Genomic DNA, 19,221 nt, shown 5'->3' on the forward strand with positions numbered 1-19,221 from the left:
CCAGAGGTTTCCACAAGGGACATAACATGGGGCATGTTATCAGATTTTGTGCTTCTCCCTCTGGAGCCAAAATAGCTTTAGGTTCTGTTTTTACTGGCTGCTTTTTGTGCCGTCCCATGACCTCATTCTTTGAGAAGCTCTCTAAAGAGCTCACTGTTGCATGATGGAGCGGGGTGTTTTTGCCCATCACTAATACGCCAATATTTTTTAGTCACAATACTTGATGCCTTTCTTCTCCGTCTCCTTTTTCTTGTAAAGCATAATTATCCTTCTAATCATTGACATTGTAATCACGCTAATGATAATTATGTCCCCGTACGCTGAACCTGGAGTAATAAAGAGTAGGTGGAAAGTAATGTCACAGTGTTGCTATGTAATTGCATCAGATGATGCATATTTGGTTAGGAATCATGAAAGAATGTTGTAATCATATACTGTAGTTCCGTTGGCGTTCTCTCCTTTAGTACTTAAAATATTTGCATGAAATACGTGCAAGCCTGTCTTGATTTAGTCTTAAGCTTGGTGAATACATATTGCTGCAACAACTAAATGGCGTGTGTGGTTTTGAAAAAGTGACTGACAGCTGAAAGAGCATCATGGGTAGATGTATTCACTGTCCTTCTAATGAGAGTTGATTGCATTATCATCCATGCCTGAATGGTTGCTCACCCTGCTCTACAGATAGACCAACTGCCAAACCCCCAAGGCCCTTTGTGTGTATCTCTGTCTATTTGTGTGTGACTTGATTGGAGGTGAAACTCGCAAATCCTCTAAGGCCCATTCAAATTTGCCACGTCAGTGAGGCAAATATCCTCAAACATACACATGGCTCGTATAGCTTGAAATAGTAAACACCTTAAATGGAATCTGTTTTGCCTATTGCAGTTTAAAAAAAATAAAAAAATAATATTGTCTAAAAAAACCTGAAAACAATTGTGTGTTGAATCTTGCACAATAATATAGTTTATGTGAGGCCTGGTAAACTTAAATATGTAATACAATTCATAGGTAACATTTTTTTTAGTAGAGCTGCAATATTCCTGCTTAAAATGATCTTATGGGTACTCTTAGCATCTTATATATCCAAGAGCTATATATATTAGTTTTTCTAATTTGCAGAGTTTTGATGCAGAGCCCTAATGTCACTGCTCCACCCTCCCTTCCAGTCCACCTGCCCTCTGAGCTAGGCTGGCATCCAGCAGTCGTGTTAGCCGATAAGGCCAGACAGGCCTTGTTAGCTCAGTCAAGTGTATCTATTCACCCCAAAGCCACCCTTTGCACCAGCATGCTGGCTGCTATAACCCTCTATCCCAAGGTCAGCATGTCCTCTGTGTTGTGTGTGTGTGTGTGTGTGTGTGTGTGTGTGTGTGTGTTTGTGTTGAATAGATAAGGCGGTGCTGGGAGAACAGCATTGAGATATGGGGTGGAAAGCCTGGATGGCAGAAGACAGAAATGACAACACAAATGTGTTTGTGTGTGCATGCACGAGACAACGTGACTGGGATCGGGTGGAAAAGTGGGTCATGATACAGTATGTGTGTGTGAAGCTAACTAGCATTGTATTGAGCCCCAGGGTGGCCACTGTCTTCATCTTCTGTGTTTCTCGTGCACACATTTCCATGCATACACACACACAAATGGTTTGGCAATGGCAACCTTTACTTTATTTTATCATCTATCTAAACTGAAACCTTAAATAGACAATCCATTGTGCTGCAGTTAAATTTGTACTTTCTTGGTCCGTAAAATCTGCTCATCCTTGTCAGGTTTAGCTCCCCAAATCTGCTGCTTTTGAAGGTATCAGTATTTTCATTTGGCTGGTGTCGTCTAAGATGGCAAACTCCTTTGAACAAGAAAATCATGCAGTCAGTTTCCATTAAAAAAGTCTATGTTCTTCTCCACATCTCTCTACAAAAGTAATACCCTATATATTTTACTAAATTGTAGCAAAACATATGAATATATATGGGTGTGTTCACATTTGACATGGTCTGTTTAGACAAAATGAACTCTGAGGCTATATCTCAGAGTGTGGTTTGTTTGATCAAGTGTGAACGCTATCATTTGAACCCTGCTGTGCACTGAAAAATTGGCCAGACAAACTCTTGGGCGCTTAGAATCTGTTCAGCTGAAATGGAAATGTTACATGGACCAAAAAATACAGATTAGTGTTTGTGGAGCAGAACGCTTAGGGAAATCAAAATATATGGCAAATAAGTCCAGGGCAGTCAAAAGTGGTAGCATTGCCTGTATCTGTGAAATAAAATTTCATCGAGAAGCTCTAGAAGGCATATTGAATGTTTAAAAATAGAAAATAAATACAAGACGATGTAACTCAGATGAGCAAGTTGATGTATTGTGACTGTGGAGTCATATCTCATTGCTAAACTAAACTAAATTACTCATTGAATAACAAGATTCAAATGTAGTCATTATCGCCCTTACTTTACACACACTACATGTGACAAAACAGGAGGATTAAGCACTTGCGCCACCCGTGCCTTTACGTAACCGACAACACAGTTAAATTTAATACAAATAGTGCACCTGCACATTAACCTGATCGTTAGTATTATTATTCAGCGTAGTAGACTAATAATCACTTGAGCAGAAGCCGATGCTGCATCACTTGTTCTAAGAAATATGCACCTTAAAATGCATTCATTTAGTAGTAACTCTGGCATTTAAAAGTGATAAATGAATTAGGGAATATAGGCAATTCATGGTTGGAATAGCCCCTACGTGGCTTGTGAGCCGTAGGTGACCAACCATTGCCTTAAAAATGTTTTTCCATTTCATCTTTCAAATAGAAATTCTTATTTTCTCATCTTTAAAAGGAAAAATAATCCATTATTTATATTTATAAAGCTACAGTGCAGGAGTATATCTTGGACAATTTATTTGGTTTCATGAAAACAAAAAAATGCAATATGATGAAAAAAATGAAGCTTGTCTTGAGTTGTAGTCTTTGTGATTTTCCTTTTTCTACAAGGTATGAAGAATCAGTTTTAATTATAGTTCACTTATAATCCAGGACAGGATGATAAAGGGAAGTGAATGGCCAAAAGATCTTCTATATTTGATTTCCTAAAGGTGCTTTGCCTTCCTCCACTTTAAATCTTCCATAGTGTATAGTTCTACAACTTGGTAAAGTAGGCAAGAGAAAGTATTCTATAATAAACAGTTGATCCATAATCGAGTGCGACAATTAAAGACATGAATATCAAAGTTTTATGTGCTCCAAATTCAGCGTCTCCAGAGGTCTTTTTAATATAAAAATATAAGATCAAACATCTCTCAACTTCTTTGGACTGTCTGGAAATCCAAGATGGTTGCATAAAGTAATCCCCATGGGAACAACACAGTACTCATAAGTCGTGTCATTCTATGTTTTTCCACTTCTGACAAAACCATCTAATTTACCAGGCTTCTAGAATGCACATCGAACCAGTTTTTCCTCAAATAGCCAGGACTGAATAGTTTTTGTAATTACTTTTGGAGAAAAATATATTTTACAGGTAAAGCAAAATGCAGCTGTGTGATTAATTATAGCAAATCACAATGTTGTAATAAATGTATGCACTTTGTTTTTTTAATTTTGGCATGTCTGCATTTTCTGAGATTGGGGAAATTATTTTATTCCTATTTTGTTGGATGTTGTTGGTGTGCATCCCTGCTCTCTGACCCGGCAGCTGAGCCTCATCTCGGTATCTCTGTGGGGGGGCTTCACACACCTGTGGGTAAATCAATAACTCACCCTCAGCGCAGAATGCACATACACATTTTTTTCTTCGCCTGCTTTCGAATGGAAAATACTGCATGTGCATTTTGCACCCTGTGTCATGGCACTTTATTTTCCTGGCTTTTAATATAAGCTTTTTGTCAAACTATATGCTGCTTTCAACCTCTTTCTCAATCTCCATAGTAACTGTGATTGAAATGAGTTATGCATGACCTTGGATACACGAGTACACTGACACACACGCACACAGAGTCTGACCTCAAGTATCGCTTCGTTAATGCAAGTCTGGTGTGTTTTTCTTTTGATTTAGTTATTGGCTCAATGCAAATATAAACAAATATGTTGGGGGGCGGCTCAAGGATTAGTTACTTATTTTGGTTTTTCAGGGAGCGGATTCACAAATGCATTCACAAGATAAAAAGGCCCGCAAAAATACTTTTTTCACACAGCATCTAACTTTTATTTCATTGAAGTCCAACAGCAAACACTTTTTTTTAAACGTAAAAAACAATTAACTATGTACAGAGTCACATGAAATATTAATTAAGGAATTCAACTTAGCTTTGAATTTAAATGAAGTTGCGGTTTATGATATTTTTGTGAATATAACCATCACCAACCACATTTTGTATTCTCATCGTACAGTCTTCCCTTGAATTTTGGGTATAATGTAGAGCAGACATTGTTGCGATAATCGAAAAACGAGGAAGTAGTAATTAGTGAGTTGTTTCTAAATATTAACATCAACTACTGAACAAAACAAGCATTCATCAATGAACAGCCATTTATATGCCATATATTTATTGTTTAAAAAAATCCTTAAAATTCATAATAACAATCCTACCTACTGCATGCGCCACAGCAGGTCCGTTTCTTAAACACAATAATTCATAGCCAATAGACTTTCTAAGGTTCAGGCATGCTTACAAATTCTAGGATGCGTGTCTTAACCCTTAGGGCTTTTCTGTATCAGATAAGTTAACAGTTTTTTTTGCATACATCTGCAGTAGGAACATTCCACATAATTGCCTGATGGCCATGATATGCAAAAACAGAGCAAATCACTCCCTTGCCATTGGCTTCACTTCCCTACCTACGTGAGTCCTATGCAAATCAAACTTTCCAGAGATTTCCTAGTCGCAGTGTTTTGTAGAGTTATTGAAATGTGTTCATACTTGCAAACTGAGTTTTTGAAAGTAACTTCAAAGTTTTAATTGAATTAAGCATAATATAATTAGTTGTCTTGAGAATGGTTTGAGACACGATTTTTCAAAGATAAATCATTTGCATGTAACAAATGTTGAATTACTAAAGAAAATGAAAAACCTGGGCGTCTGTTTTTTTTAACCTAATTATCAAACAGGACTATCTGAATTATGAAAAATAAGATATGGCATTAATAAACATGTCCTCCATTAGTATTCAATAAATGTACATTGAATTATTTTTTAAATTGATAGAAATAAATGTCACTTTTAATCAAATACTTTTCTTAATGTTTGTTCTCAGTTCATTCTTGCATGTAATATTTCAGTGTTAATGGAAACCTCATTTTTTTCCACAGATGACCCAATAGAAGCAGACTTGTGGCTTCTCAATAGCTGCACTGTCAAAAATCCTGCAGAAGACCACTTCAGAAACTCAATCAGGTACTGAACTCCGAATTATTTGTTCCACCAACATTTTATATATTCAACTTTTTAAATTACTCGTAAATTTTACTTTACAATTAGCCCACCTGGCCATGACATTTCTCGGGACTGCTAAACGGCTATTCCAATGCACATTACACACACATGAGCAGAGAATTAGTGGAAGCGGCGTACATTTGCATAAACATAGTCAAATTAAGCTAGAAACTGTTTTGCATTTTGATTAATTTTCCTACATCAGGAGCACACCCACACTGAGAGGATATGGTTATTTTGCTTGTGAGAGCAAACAATGAGTCACTGGGTTTGTTACAATTTTTGTGTTAAACTGTTTTTAGCTCTGCCAGCAAAATCCACATCTCTAAACTGTGTTAAAGTGTGATTAAGTTCATTATTGCATGGATCCTAGAAAATTGCTTTGAAAGGGTTCTTGGTTGCAGTTCTGGGTATATTTCCTCATCTCTTTCTGAGATAAATTATATCTTCTTTTAAAATACGGAAAGTAGTTTTTTTCAGGTTTGCCAGATGCAAGAATATTACCTGCACAAAATTATTTTTTTTCCGACTGAGTTTATAAGTATGTTAACACAAAGAAAGGAGAGAGTATGAGTTTGCCTTTCATCATTTTAGGATTACAGTTGCTACAGGATCAGTGCAATAACAAAAGTCTTTTCATATGTCTGTATGAAAAAATATGTGTGGTGACAGGCCACTTTGCACCACCATGCGCTCAGTCACACGCTTGCCACAATGCCTGCAGATCCTGGCACTACTAATAAGGGATTTTGAACAACTCACACAATTGCCTCTTTATCATGAGTCAGGTTGTTCAAAGACATTTTTTAAATTTAATGTTATAAGCTACAATCAAGTTTATTACTGTGGACCCTTGTTTGAGGCAAAAGTTCATATTGGGAAGCATAAATGTACAGCTGCTTTGTTGCATAGTTTTTAATACATAAGGGTCATTTTTAAAGTGGAAATAGAAGGATGTGAATTACTGTATATTCTCCTACTTGATTAAAAGAAAATCAAATCAGACATTTAATGTCTACACATTACAACAAAGCAATGAAATGGATATTGTCTCTGACAAAATATCGTGTGATTCCACATATTGCATGCTGTTTACGACAATAGAGAGGTAATGCAGGAATGTCATTTTGCCAGATTACTTCACAACCTTCCTTAGATACAGGCTTTAAAACTCAGAGTAATCTTCACATTCAGAATGTGAGCTACCTTCTAAATCCACTCACCATTTGTGAAAATCTTATTTAAAGAGTCACATGGTTAGAATAAATTAAAAGCCAATACCTAAAAAATAGGATCTTTTTGTATCTGGAAAAAAATTCTCACTGTAATTTCTAATATAAACAGCCAATGTTCTCATGCAACCTAATAGTTAGTTTAATTTACGCTTTTGTCCAGTGTTTGAAAGACTCTTCAACCCTGCTTCAAAACATTAAATTGCTGTACAATAAGAAAACATTCATAAACAATATTACAACTATTCCAGTCAACGCTGGTTTCACAAGATATGAAATTGAATTGCAACTTCCGGAATCATAACCATAATTCCGTGGATACCCTTGGTGCTTAGATTTTAGTGCAAATTTAAAAGAATTACACCCCATCCCTCTGTAGCCCCCTCCTCTGTGCTTCAGAGAGGAAGCAAGTGAAAAGACATTTTATTACTTGTGGAGAACTGGGGCACAGCAATCTTCCCTGCCAAATGTGCAAATGTTTTAGAGAGTAAGCCTGTGAGAGAATAAGAGCAGATGGGGATATGGCTTGTGTACGTTGTTCATTCATCAATCCACTATATATTCATCTTACTCTGTATTATAATCGTTGGAGCTGGAGGCCATCCCAGCTTCTATTAGCCAAACAGCATAGCACACCCTGAACAGACACCTTGTTAATTACATACTAATTCACACCAGGGGAAATTTAAAGTCTGCAATGAACTTTATTTATATAAAAACTTTGGGGAAAAACACATTAGAAACTGCTACACATGTAATGGAAATCACTTGTGGAATTTTCTGTGGTTTGTCTAAAATAGAGTCGCAGGTGTCCTACGCTTTGGCCAGTTGATGTTTGGACTTTCTGATAGCCTGTTGTCAGTTACGGATACATAAACACATTTTGTTGTACTTGTACAACGACAACAAAGGTATCCTTCATAATGTGCAATAAAGCCAACTGACATTCAAAACCAGATATCTGACTGTAGAGCAGATGTTGTAAACACAATACTACATATGCAAATTGTCAGTCACATCTAGTGTACATTTCTGCTTTTTTTTAGGCAGGAACTCATTTTGTTCTATGAACTGGTAATGCAACATCTAGTGCAGGGGTCGGGAACCTTTTTGACGGAGAGAGCCATAAACAATTAATATTTTCAAATGTTATTCCTTGAGAGCCATACTCAAAATTTAAGAGGAAAAATACACTAAAATGTGTGCTATTTGTAGTAATGTCACCACTTTTAAAGTACAAACGTTCTCTGAGATCTTTTGACAATATTGTCGCGCTGTTGCTAATCAATGATAACCAATGGGAGTATGCATGCAGAAGAATCTAATGGAAAATAATGTTTAAAGCCGCACTAGAAGTAGTGTCGGCGCCATAATGATCACATAACGCTCCTACTGATGCATTCAGGACTGAGCTCTCAACAGTGGTTACCATATTTTACTTCACATTTTAGCGGAGAGCCGTATGCACCTATCAAAAGAGCCACATATGGCTCCCGAGCCATAGGTTCCCTACCCCTGATCTAGTGGATGCTAACAAGCACTGTTAATTATTTAACACTAATTTACTTCTTAAGAATGAGCTGTAGTTATCAGTGTTTTGAAACGCAAAAATTCATAATTTCATTTAGTGTTAGACATCTTTCAAATCAATGAATGCAAATTGTGTTACAGAAGCTGTTGCTCACCAGCGTGTAATTAAACCGTTCTATTTGGGCTTGCATTTTTTTGCATGTGGAATTTCTCCACTTGGATGTCTGTTGTAATTTTTTTGATCAAGAAAATGTTTGCGTAATGAATTAGAACCAAACGCAGTTCTGTACATCAGTTTTTAAAATACACCAATCCCCCTGTTTTATTGAAATTCATTTCATTATCATTTTAATATTCATGAAGCAACCATGAGAGAGACAGGGAAAAATATTCTTTTTAATTGAAAAGGGACACACACACACACACAACACAAAATTCTTGGAATGAGTCCAAATTGTATATGCTTTGATTATACTATCGTGTATTTAGCCAGATGTTTGCCCTGGTGTTGCAAGTAATTATTATGGCCACTAGAAAGACTCTCTTGGCAGACATTGAACTTTTCCATTTTTGTTATCAATTGTGTAAACCACTTGTTTTTTAAGTGTAAAAACTTTTTATATGTGAGCCTTACTACTGTACTTGTGATAAAGCACATAGGCCCCAGGAGCCCTTGACTCTCGTGAGGTAAGGGATATTGAAAATGACTTGATTGGCTAGCAGAATTGGTAGCAATTTTGAGGAGGAAATGGTTGGTTAATTGCATCCATTTAAAAAACATTTTATTGTTCATTCTTGGTGTAATTATTTTACATTAATACAATAAAGAAATAATAACACAATTTAACATTTATTCTCATAAAAAAACGAATAAATCCTTAAAATGGGAGCGTTCTGATTAGATTGTACATCCTCGACAAACATTGCAAAACTGAGAAATTATCAGTTTTGGATTGATTCTGCAGTATTATGTAACTACCAAATAGTCATGTTCTTTTATGTCTTCTTTTTTCCTTACTTAGTGACTAATATGATTGAATAATTAATTATATTTAACATAATTTTATACAATTCATTTTTGTAATTTCCTGATTTAATTACCCAGTACCAAAGCATGCATGCCATTTTTGCTTAATAGAATTATGGGTAGTGAAAATTCATCATAGCCCATAGCCACATCTGCTCATTAGTTAGAAGAAGTCTACTGATGTGGGCACACAGCCAAAATAACATAGGGATTCTCGGAGCCATAAAGTAGCCATACTGTATGTATATATGTATGCATGCATGTATGCATGCATGTATGCATGCATGTATGCATATATTACATATTTACATTTTTATATTTTAACCTAAATGATTTGTTTTTTTCCTATTTTGTTGTGATTGTGGGTCATAGTACAAATTTCAGTTGATCTCAGTCTAATTTTTTCACATCTTTAAAGCAATCCCCTTTTTTTTGTCTGTCACTGTTTGATATTGTATTGAATCAAGATGTTAAGAGGGCCTGATTTTGATGTTATACTCAGGGTAATACACTTTGTCCACTCGTGCACTCATTTTATGGCAATATGAAATTGTGACTGGCCTTAGTAAAATAACAATAAGTGTGACTGACATTAAGGCCAGTAAGGACAGGATTGTTTCGTATACTCTTTCATGTGTTATAAACAGTCTAAAATCTGGAGTGACCTTTAGTTTTTTTCCCCTTTTACTCAGGGCAGTTGTTTTAAGTCTATGTTCGGTGACTCCAGAAGACAAGATGTGAATTTGTAAATGTATGGAACCCCTTCCCCCCTCACCACCATCACCATGAGCACACCCCCACACACATGCATTTGCGGATGCATGCAAATACACACACATACCTACAACTGCACTTGCTCCGGGCTGGTTTTGGTGCAATCCAGGGATTGGCATTAAATCTGTCAATCCTGCAGGGCATTAGCCTACATTTCAGGGTACAGATACAAACAAAAAAATCCTAATCAAAAAGGTACAAGACGGGCAGAGGAAAATGGTTTAGTAGTGCTTTAAGTAGTGTATTTCATGTTGCATGATTCTGGCTACTACAGGGCTTGGGCCACACAAAGGTCCTGGCTTTTAAAATTGTGCGTGCGGACCCCAAAACAAACTACAGACAAGGTAGACTGTTCATTTTAAGAATATGTTTTTCAACTTTTCTGAGTGCAGGATTATTTTAGTTAAATCATTTTAATATAAAATTCTATTCAAATTAGATAGTAAGAGTTTAAATGCACAATAAAGCATCCTAACTATTTCCAAATTGAAGAAAGCCCAAAAATGGACTAACTAGTATTCTTCTGCATCCATGTTTCTTTCTTTCACTGTTGGGATTTGTCTGCACATGCATATTTTGTGAAATGAATGGCTGCATAAACAGTGCCTGCCACATTATACCTGTGGCTTTTATCAGGTTTTTCCGAACAGTAGCCACAAACAACCCCAGGCTTTTATCCATTCAGTCTCAGATGGTCGGTTTCTTCCCCACAGGGTGCCAGCGCCCCCAAAGGAGATTCTCAATTCTGTATTGAAGACATTAGAGGCCAACTTAATATCGGGTTGGAGATAAAATGGGGACCTTTCACTCTGGTGTTTTGCAAATGACTCCGTATGTACAGTTGAATCCCAAGTCAAATTTGCATTTTTTTAATAATGAGTTGAAGTTTTTTTTCGGTAATGATTTCGTCCATGCTTAAGAGTGTACTGGGGGCATGTTGGCCGTTTTTACTTCTTAAGGAATGTGACAAATATAGCAGTAGAAATGTTAAAATATTATAAAGTATTAAAAGTTGCGATTGGCTGGCCACCAATTGAGGTTGTCACCCGCGTCGTGCCCAAAGTCAGCTGGGATAGGCTCCAGCACCCCCGCAAACCTTGTTAGGATAAAGTGGTTCAGAAAATGAATGAAAAAGTATTAAAACTCAGGGGCTGCTCGGACACACACACACACACACACACACAGACGCATACACACACATGCTTTTGTGCTGAAAAATGTGTTGTGTGATACCAACCTTTCTTTGAACGGATAATTTTTAATATCTGTTAGACTCACTTCAGTTTTGACTGTGAGTCGAGGGGAAGTAGATACAGTATATATTTTTTAATATAGTCTGCAGTCGCCCTTTAGGATATGGCAGGATTATCAGTGTTTCATGTTAATAGCTTTCTCTCCTTCTGGAGGAGTCTCAATGTTGCATGAGCTTTTATGAAACGAGGGAAAGCTAAATCCCTCAGTGGGAGGTTGGATGTACTTGTCACGTGATTTCTTCACAGACATCTTATTAAAAGACGTAAAAACCATTGATGCTAGAATTACTGCAAAGGGATTTGCATTTTTGAGAAATAAGTGTCTTAGTCCAAAGTTCACCATTTCCAGAAATCATATTTAAAAAAATTACACAGATCAAGTCAAATTGTTTATTGATATAACCATATATCATCATGAAATTCCCAAAGGGGAAATGTTAATAAATAAGTGTAATTTTTTTGATATTTTTTATGAATGATAAACACTTGTTTTGGTAAACTACTGAATGATTAGGCATGGATTTAATAAATGCTTTCAAACTACAGTACTTTTAAAACTTAACACGTTTCTCCTCTCACTATTTACTATTACCATAATAATTTCTCATCTTACTTTCTCTCTCAGACCAGCAACAACATACTGTGTGTGGGAGTTCATAATAACCAGCTGTCAGTGAAAATGGAGGTCATTTTTCTTGCAGTTAAATTGGTTTTACTTTGCCAAACATTTTACTTTGCCAAATCCTTTTCATGCAACCAGCTGTTGTGAGATTTCTTAATTTGTGCAGTGTATTTAAACTATTTTTCCCCTACTAAAATTACATTACAGGGAAAGGACAATGTATAGTAGAACACCTAAACAACCTTTGGCCCAAGTACTTAAGCCATCTTCGATGGTGTATCATTAAAAATCGAAATCAATAGCAGATTTGCATTGATGCAAAAGAAAACTAACTTGACCTTTAGAAGGAGTAGCTTGACAAATGCGTGGTTGGCCCTGTAAAATTTTGACAATTTTCTATACCAGCAATTTCCTATTTCATGTCAGAAAGTTACCAAATCTGAAAGGAATCGAAGTCAGTGTGAGATGTAGTTGATCTGGCAGTTGGCATACAGAGCAATGGCCCAACGTTAAATCCCCCCCACACACACACCCCCATACACGCATGCACCACCTGTCTCTCATCCTCGCTAGTTCATTTGAATTCTATGAAACTGATTCATATACATAAACAGTACAAAGATTAGAAATGCAGTAGAAAGACAAGAACCTTTTTTCATTGTCTAGTTTTTTGTTTAGATTTGTCAGATTCATAAATTTTACTATTATACACAGTACTAATGCATTGTGTTGTGTGTGAGAAGGTATTAGAGACATGACTGACTCAAAGGTGTGTGTGCGTTAACAGCTAGCATGGCAGCTGCTGTGTTCATATCAAGTTATCTTTATATACTGTGAACACAAAGAAAAAATGATACACCACTAAACTGAATCTGAAACCTGATTAACCAGGATCTGTTCATCAACAAAGACTGTACAGAGCTTGCAAAACTAAGCAAACACACTTGAACTCTGAATGCATACATGACAGTTTATTCAGAGCAATTCAGAGCATTAAGTAACTGGCTTCATTGAAAATGTTTTTCTTGTTAAAATTAATTAATCCAAGGAACATCCATATGCAATGTCCCTGCTAAGATGTGTTTTTCCACATTGTCAAACTCTAAATTGTTTGCCATATCAGCATTGACCTGGAAATGGCTGCCTTACTCAAATGCCTTTAATTAGCTGGACGATATTACAGGCCACGTTTACTCCCCCTAAATGTTGCTATCGCTCATGCACCTTGAGGGTGAGAAGTGACATCCGTATCTCTTGAGAAAGTTAGAAATAACATACACTGATTAAGACCTAGAAATAAGACACTTGGGTTCCCTGTGGATGTCACATTCATCTATATGTTAAAGCTTCCAGACATGCTTGATATACATTAAGTCATGCAGACTGACAGTAGAACTTCTGACCTTTAAATGGCTTATGGTGAAAGCTCGAGGGGACTTTGTATAAGTGCTGCTCACAGAGAAAGAGAACCAGACAACGGGATATAAATATAAATAAATGACAGCATGTTGCTTTGTTTGACAAAGATGAGGCGAGCTGATGTAAAGACGTCAATTGTGTGATAAATGTGAACTTGTTGATTGTGGTAATGTGGCTGCAACAGGGTCAAAAATCCACATGAAGGCATGGCATTGGATCAGGGAAAGCACATTTGCACAGCACTGAATTAAAACAAAACAACCGCGATTAGATATAGTTTTTTCCCCCCTTAACCCTTTTACTTCAGTTTTGAAAGCATGATGTAAGATTAAAATGTATTGTAAATGGATTTTTTATTCATCTCATTTAATTTGATCTTACAGAAACATTCTGTTTATTAATCTTGAGCATTACTGAATTAAAGCGATTTGGGTCAACAAAGAAATGGAGGCTGCTTTATAAATCGCCAACTAAAATATTCACTATCCTTTTACTAGAGAGCCAGATGCATTAAAAAAAATCCCATTCTCGTTCAGCAATTTCCCCCCCAAAGAGTTCACCACACTTCAAACCTCGCCTTGAACCTTCATTTTAATTGGTCAAGCAATTATTCACATGGGACTAAAAAGGTACTTAAAAAAACATTCAAGTAATGGGGCTTCTGCATAGAAATTTGATCAGACAGTTGGCTGTGTGGAAACAGTATCTAGGCTTTTAAAATGACGCGATTTAGGATAAATAAGGCTGTGCGGTTAAATGAGACGGCCTTTTAGAAGGACTGATGAGCCACTGAGGAGCTACATGAGGCTGCACTTGGGAGAAGGCATCAGCCGGGGAAATTAGTGGCCTGAATGAATGTTTAGACGTTGTTGCTTTTTAATGAGATTCCTTAAGTTTGCATTGCCCCCAAACGCTACATATTTTCACATACCATATTTCATAGGCCTCAATACCTGAAATTAAGTATTGTATAAAGGGTAACTTATTTAAGAATATTGTGATTACAATCAATCATAACAAGTAGAGATGTTCTTTGTATAACTCCAATGCCTGACCTGCAGAGGCCCTGCCTTTAAAATATTTTCAGACTAACACATGCTTGTCTTTTTAATCTATGACAAAAATTGCATTCTGTGTTTGGGTAAGTTTAGGAGGAAAATGTTGATTTTCCAAGATTGTTGATGCATCCCAGGTCACTGAGCATGTGCCATTCCACTTTAACAAATGCTCACTTGTAATAATTCATGATCTTGAAACCAATCATGGTTGTTTATGCTTGAACTAACTTTACAACGACTCATTCATCCAAGAATGCCCTTTCACCTCTGTCAGGCTGGTAAGGATTCACTTTACTTCTCTACTTCTCTCCACTTTGGGATCAACCTACGCACGCACACGCCTTTGAGGCCACTCTGGCATGTTTATAAAGATGTGGGAGGCAATCGCATGCAATTTTGCATATATTTGCTTACACACTATTTAGCTGTCATTGGAGTCTCTTTATTTCGCTCTATTAAATTTGTTAAAAATGCCCTTGATCAACTATGGAAAGAAAAAAAACACCCTCAAAATAATAACCAATGCTGTAATATAGTGTTTATACTGTATGTATTCCTTTTTAACATTTTCACATAAATTTTTCTCTTAATCCAAAGAAATAATTGACCATTCATGTTTGCAGTCTTGGCCCAACTGATTAATTGTACATTTGGGGATTTCTTGCTGACAGCTGTCTTGCAATGCACAATTTGTGGCTTTATCCAGGAAAATAATTTGTGATTACTAAATGTTTAGCTCAACATCTAATTCTCTCTTTACGTTTTTCAAACCTCAAATCTCTTATTGTCATGACAGGTGTTCCAAACTATTTTAAGGTTGTCGTGTCTGTGTAGTAGTCTACAAATACCTGTCAGCATTGATTTTCTTTTTCCTTATGAACAACAGACATTGGATTTTTTGTGGATTTTTCTAACCAAGTATAAATATGTATTCTGACCCTGGTTTAATTTTTCCCCATTTTTTTCATTATCATTTAAAAAGAAGACAACTATGTAGTGTAGTGTTTTCCTGATCTTATACGCTGTATTGGGACAAATATCCGAAATATACCATTTTTTTGAGTATCAGACATTATTGAATTTGGGCATAATATGGGATCCAATCCAGTATTTACCTGTGTTTTCAGAAACACCACTCAGCTAATATATCTGATGAATTGGACTACTTCTCTTTAGAAACCAACAGAAGTAAAAGAGAATTTTGTTATACTTAACAGAGCATTCCTTGATGTGGCACCCGCACATGACTCACTTTAATACAAAAAAATGATTGAATGTTTAAATTATTTAGAGCGGGGTCACCTACAACAGCATTTTTGAAGCGTTTTTTTTGTAAGCAAATTTGTTTTATGTTTTGGGATTTTGAATTAATTGGAATTTGAATCCCTGAAAGAACTATAACTTTGACATGGACAAACGAGACTTCTATTAATTGTATTTTTAAAATGCCATTCAATTTTCATGTCAGGGAGATGTATTGCATTTTGTTTTGTAACAACTAGACAGTTTGTTTACGGCTGTACAGCAGACTTGGTTTCAAATAGTGTCTTCACTTGACATTTTCTTATAGCATTGGCATAACTTCTATATAGGTCAAGCACTATGTTTTTGCCTTGAGTGTTTCAACATTGAATATACATTAAGGGCTTGTCCAAGTCAACCTGATCAATTGAGTGAGACATTTAGTCTGGTCTTATTTGACTGATTCACTGTGTCCACTCAGCTGTTAAAAAACTATGTACAGCAAATCGCTCCTTACCATATATACATAAAAACATAAATTCATATACATACATGCATCTATGCATAAGCAGTTGCCTTCTTTATTATGCAAGTTTACTGTATTTTTGAGACAATTTGTTAATTCCACATATGTTTGTGCGTTTATGCCTGTGGTCTTCATAAGATTAAAAGCAGCAACACAGTTAGTTGATGGTTGCTAAAGATGTTAAGGGCAGGATGCCAAGGAATTTGGGCTGTCCAGATATACTTGCATGCAAATACACACAGGAAGGTCCAGATATGTGTCAATGGGATGTCTCACTGCACCTTATTATAGAAGCATACCCTCACTTTACTTACCTCCTTCACTCTTACCCACTGATGCACCCACCAATTTTCAGATTAAATATTCAAATTAGATCCAGTCAGCCACATAATAATAATAAACTATTTGTTAGCAGAGGCAATTAAAAAAGACCACCAACTATAACTTGACAGTGCGGATTTTCCGGAAATGCTGGTATAATGACAAAAAACAAAGGTTATTAAAAAAAGATCTTAAAATCAATTAAAATCAATCATCCTGTTCATCTGATCATTTATGCCACAATACATCGAATCACTGAGCTTCAGTGACCCATTCTGTAAATTTTTCAATATTAGTAGTTGGGATATCAAATGTTAAATATTTAATAAACATCTATATTTCACTAAGGCTTAAATAATAAATCATTCAGACTTAACATATTATATCCTAACTATATGCGGCCTGTACTATTTCTGACAGGTTGCCATATACTGGCTGATAGTAGCCCTATAAAGCCACCACTCAAAAAGAATTAATGTTAGACACAGCTATACATGAAATGTACTGAAGATTTTTATTGCCTGGAGTACTTAGCAACATACATAGTGTTCTGCAGGAAAATAAGAAAGCAGTGGTTTGTGTGATTGTTAAACATGCTTAATATTACATGACCAATAGAAGCTGCAGCCAAAATTTCTTTATACCCATGTGCTTAATTTTATGTTGTGTATGACTAACAAGCATGTTTACATTTTCAGAAAAAAAGATGCTAAAATGTATATAAAGCCACTACAGTACTCTTTTCCTACAGTTTGTTTTCACTTGTTTCTGCTCTGAATTTGATTTGAAAACATAAAAACCAAACTCACATATACCTCCAAATCAGTATTTTTGTTTTGCTGAAGAATACAAACACACACTGAACCAAAACACAACTGACAGTTTGCATCCAGTTTTATTGCTCCTCCTCTTCTATCCTCTTAATTCCTCCCTCACATTCATGTGCCCCATCTCTCCCTTCATCCTTTCCTTTCTACTTCCAGCTGTCAGGAGGCTTCATTATTAATGATTCATGGTGGAGTCTGGGCAGCGCCTCCAAAAGCTTTTGTCAGACAGACCGAATGTCTCAAATCTTACTGCCGCTAACTGGAGGTGACATGGAAACACTCCCATAAGCCCCCCTTACCTCGGTCATACGCCTACTATTGTTGGTGGCTTCGCCATGTAGCATTCTGTACACTGTATATTTTATTGGTAGTTTTTTTAGCTGTGAATAATTGGTTACTTTCCCAGATTTACATTAATAGATTATGACTTTGCCAGTTGACTGTCCATATGCACAGAAGTATGATATCCTGTGGTGTGAATAAACTACTTTTGTATTTATTTATCATAAAGCTGACATAAACCTCGGTACTATTTCAGAATGCGGTTTTATATGGCGAAAAAATGACGACTAATCTTTTGAGCAGTCATATTTTTTCTTCTAAAAAAACAAAACAAATGTATGCAACCATGTATACATGCATTGTATACATAATCTAATCGGAAAAAAATATCTTTGAGTGCTGTGACATGATGTAACAAATTTGCGTTATATGGAGCATTTTTGCCCCCAATTGTATCATACTACATATATTATATATATTTTGCAAAGACAAATAATTAGATGTTTTTTGTCAATTTAATGGTTTGGTTTTTATGGGGTTAAATATTACTTTTGGTAAGAAAACCTTCATATTATTTTACTGCCCCTCTGAATTAAAACATCAAAATGTGGTAAATAAAAATCTACTAACAAATAGAGGACCATTAGGCATCTTGTTAACATATCTAATGAAAAGATTAGTGACTGCAATTTTTCACTTTAAATGTAATTCTTTTGTGTGGAAAGAACCAGTTATTGCTGGACATTGTTATTTATGAGCATGTTTATCAGTGAAAGCTGTGGAGCACATTTTCGGGCGTTATATGGTAATTTCCTTTAAACTGTAAATGTATTATTTCATATTAGTTTTTATTCTTTGCAGAAAAGCCCAAGAGCAAGAGAAAAAGGTGGTGGTAGCCGGTTGTGTTCCTCAAGCCCAACCTCGAATGGACTATCTCAAAGGGCTCAGCATCATTGGGGTATGTGTGTTTTACAGTTCAAAGCATGAATCTTCATGTAAGCGAAGTCTTAAAGTAAATAATGTTTTGGATAAGTGTTCAGCTCATACAAAGTAAAAAAGGAACCACATGGCATTTCTACCTGGTTCGCGGCATGCCGAGTCTGGTCTATAACCACTCCTGCGGTTAAGTGAATCAATAGCACACCCATGATGACAGGACCATTTCCACTCCGCATCAAGTACTTTATAATTATTTTACTGTGGGCTTTGAGGTAGAAGTTGAAGTAGGTAAAACAACTGCACTACTTTTCTTAAAATTATCAAAACATTTCAATCAACCTGATATTCAGTCCTGAATATTATCACTTTCAAATTGAGTGTTTGGGAGTAACATCACAAATATTGCATTAAGTGTCCATCTCCATGAATAATGCAGTTCCATTTAAGTAAACATGCTGCTATGTAACATAATTACATTCAAATCATATTCAAGTGGCATGTACAATATGTATAATATAATTACATTCAGATAAACAAGCTTGCATGTGTGTATGCCTTCAGGGCGAGGCTGAAACAGCTGGGAAGTTTGCCACTGCTGTGCCTTTCATTGTGATGACTAGATTGGATTTTGCATTGATACAGACACACGGCTGTACACAAATGGACAGACAAAAACTCACATGCATGAAGGGGCACATATGGTAACAATCACAGACCAAAGCGTAGTAGTGCATGCACA

At 36.1% G+C, this 19,221-nt stretch overlaps 1 protein-coding gene across 3 annotated transcripts in view; it reads left to right on the forward strand.

The window, feature by feature from the left end:
- cdkal1 (CDK5 regulatory subunit associated protein 1-like 1) overlaps positions 1–19,221 on the forward strand; it is a 112,129-nt gene that overhangs the window by 13,849 nt on the left and 79,059 nt on the right. For all 3 annotated transcript variants that reach the window (XM_077599452.1, XM_077599450.1, XM_077599451.1), the window contains exons 4-5: positions 5,307–5,391; positions 18,405–18,501. In XM_077599452.1, coding sequence (XP_077455578.1) covers positions 5,307–5,391; positions 18,405–18,501 — 182 coding nt within the window. The remainder of the gene's footprint in view (positions 1–5,306; positions 5,392–18,404; positions 18,502–19,221) is intronic.

This window comes from Stigmatopora argus, chromosome 4 (assembly GCF_051989625.1).
Source record: "Stigmatopora argus isolate UIUO_Sarg chromosome 4, RoL_Sarg_1.0, whole genome shotgun sequence".
Lineage (NCBI taxonomy): Eukaryota > Metazoa > Chordata > Actinopteri > Syngnathiformes > Syngnathidae > Stigmatopora > Stigmatopora argus.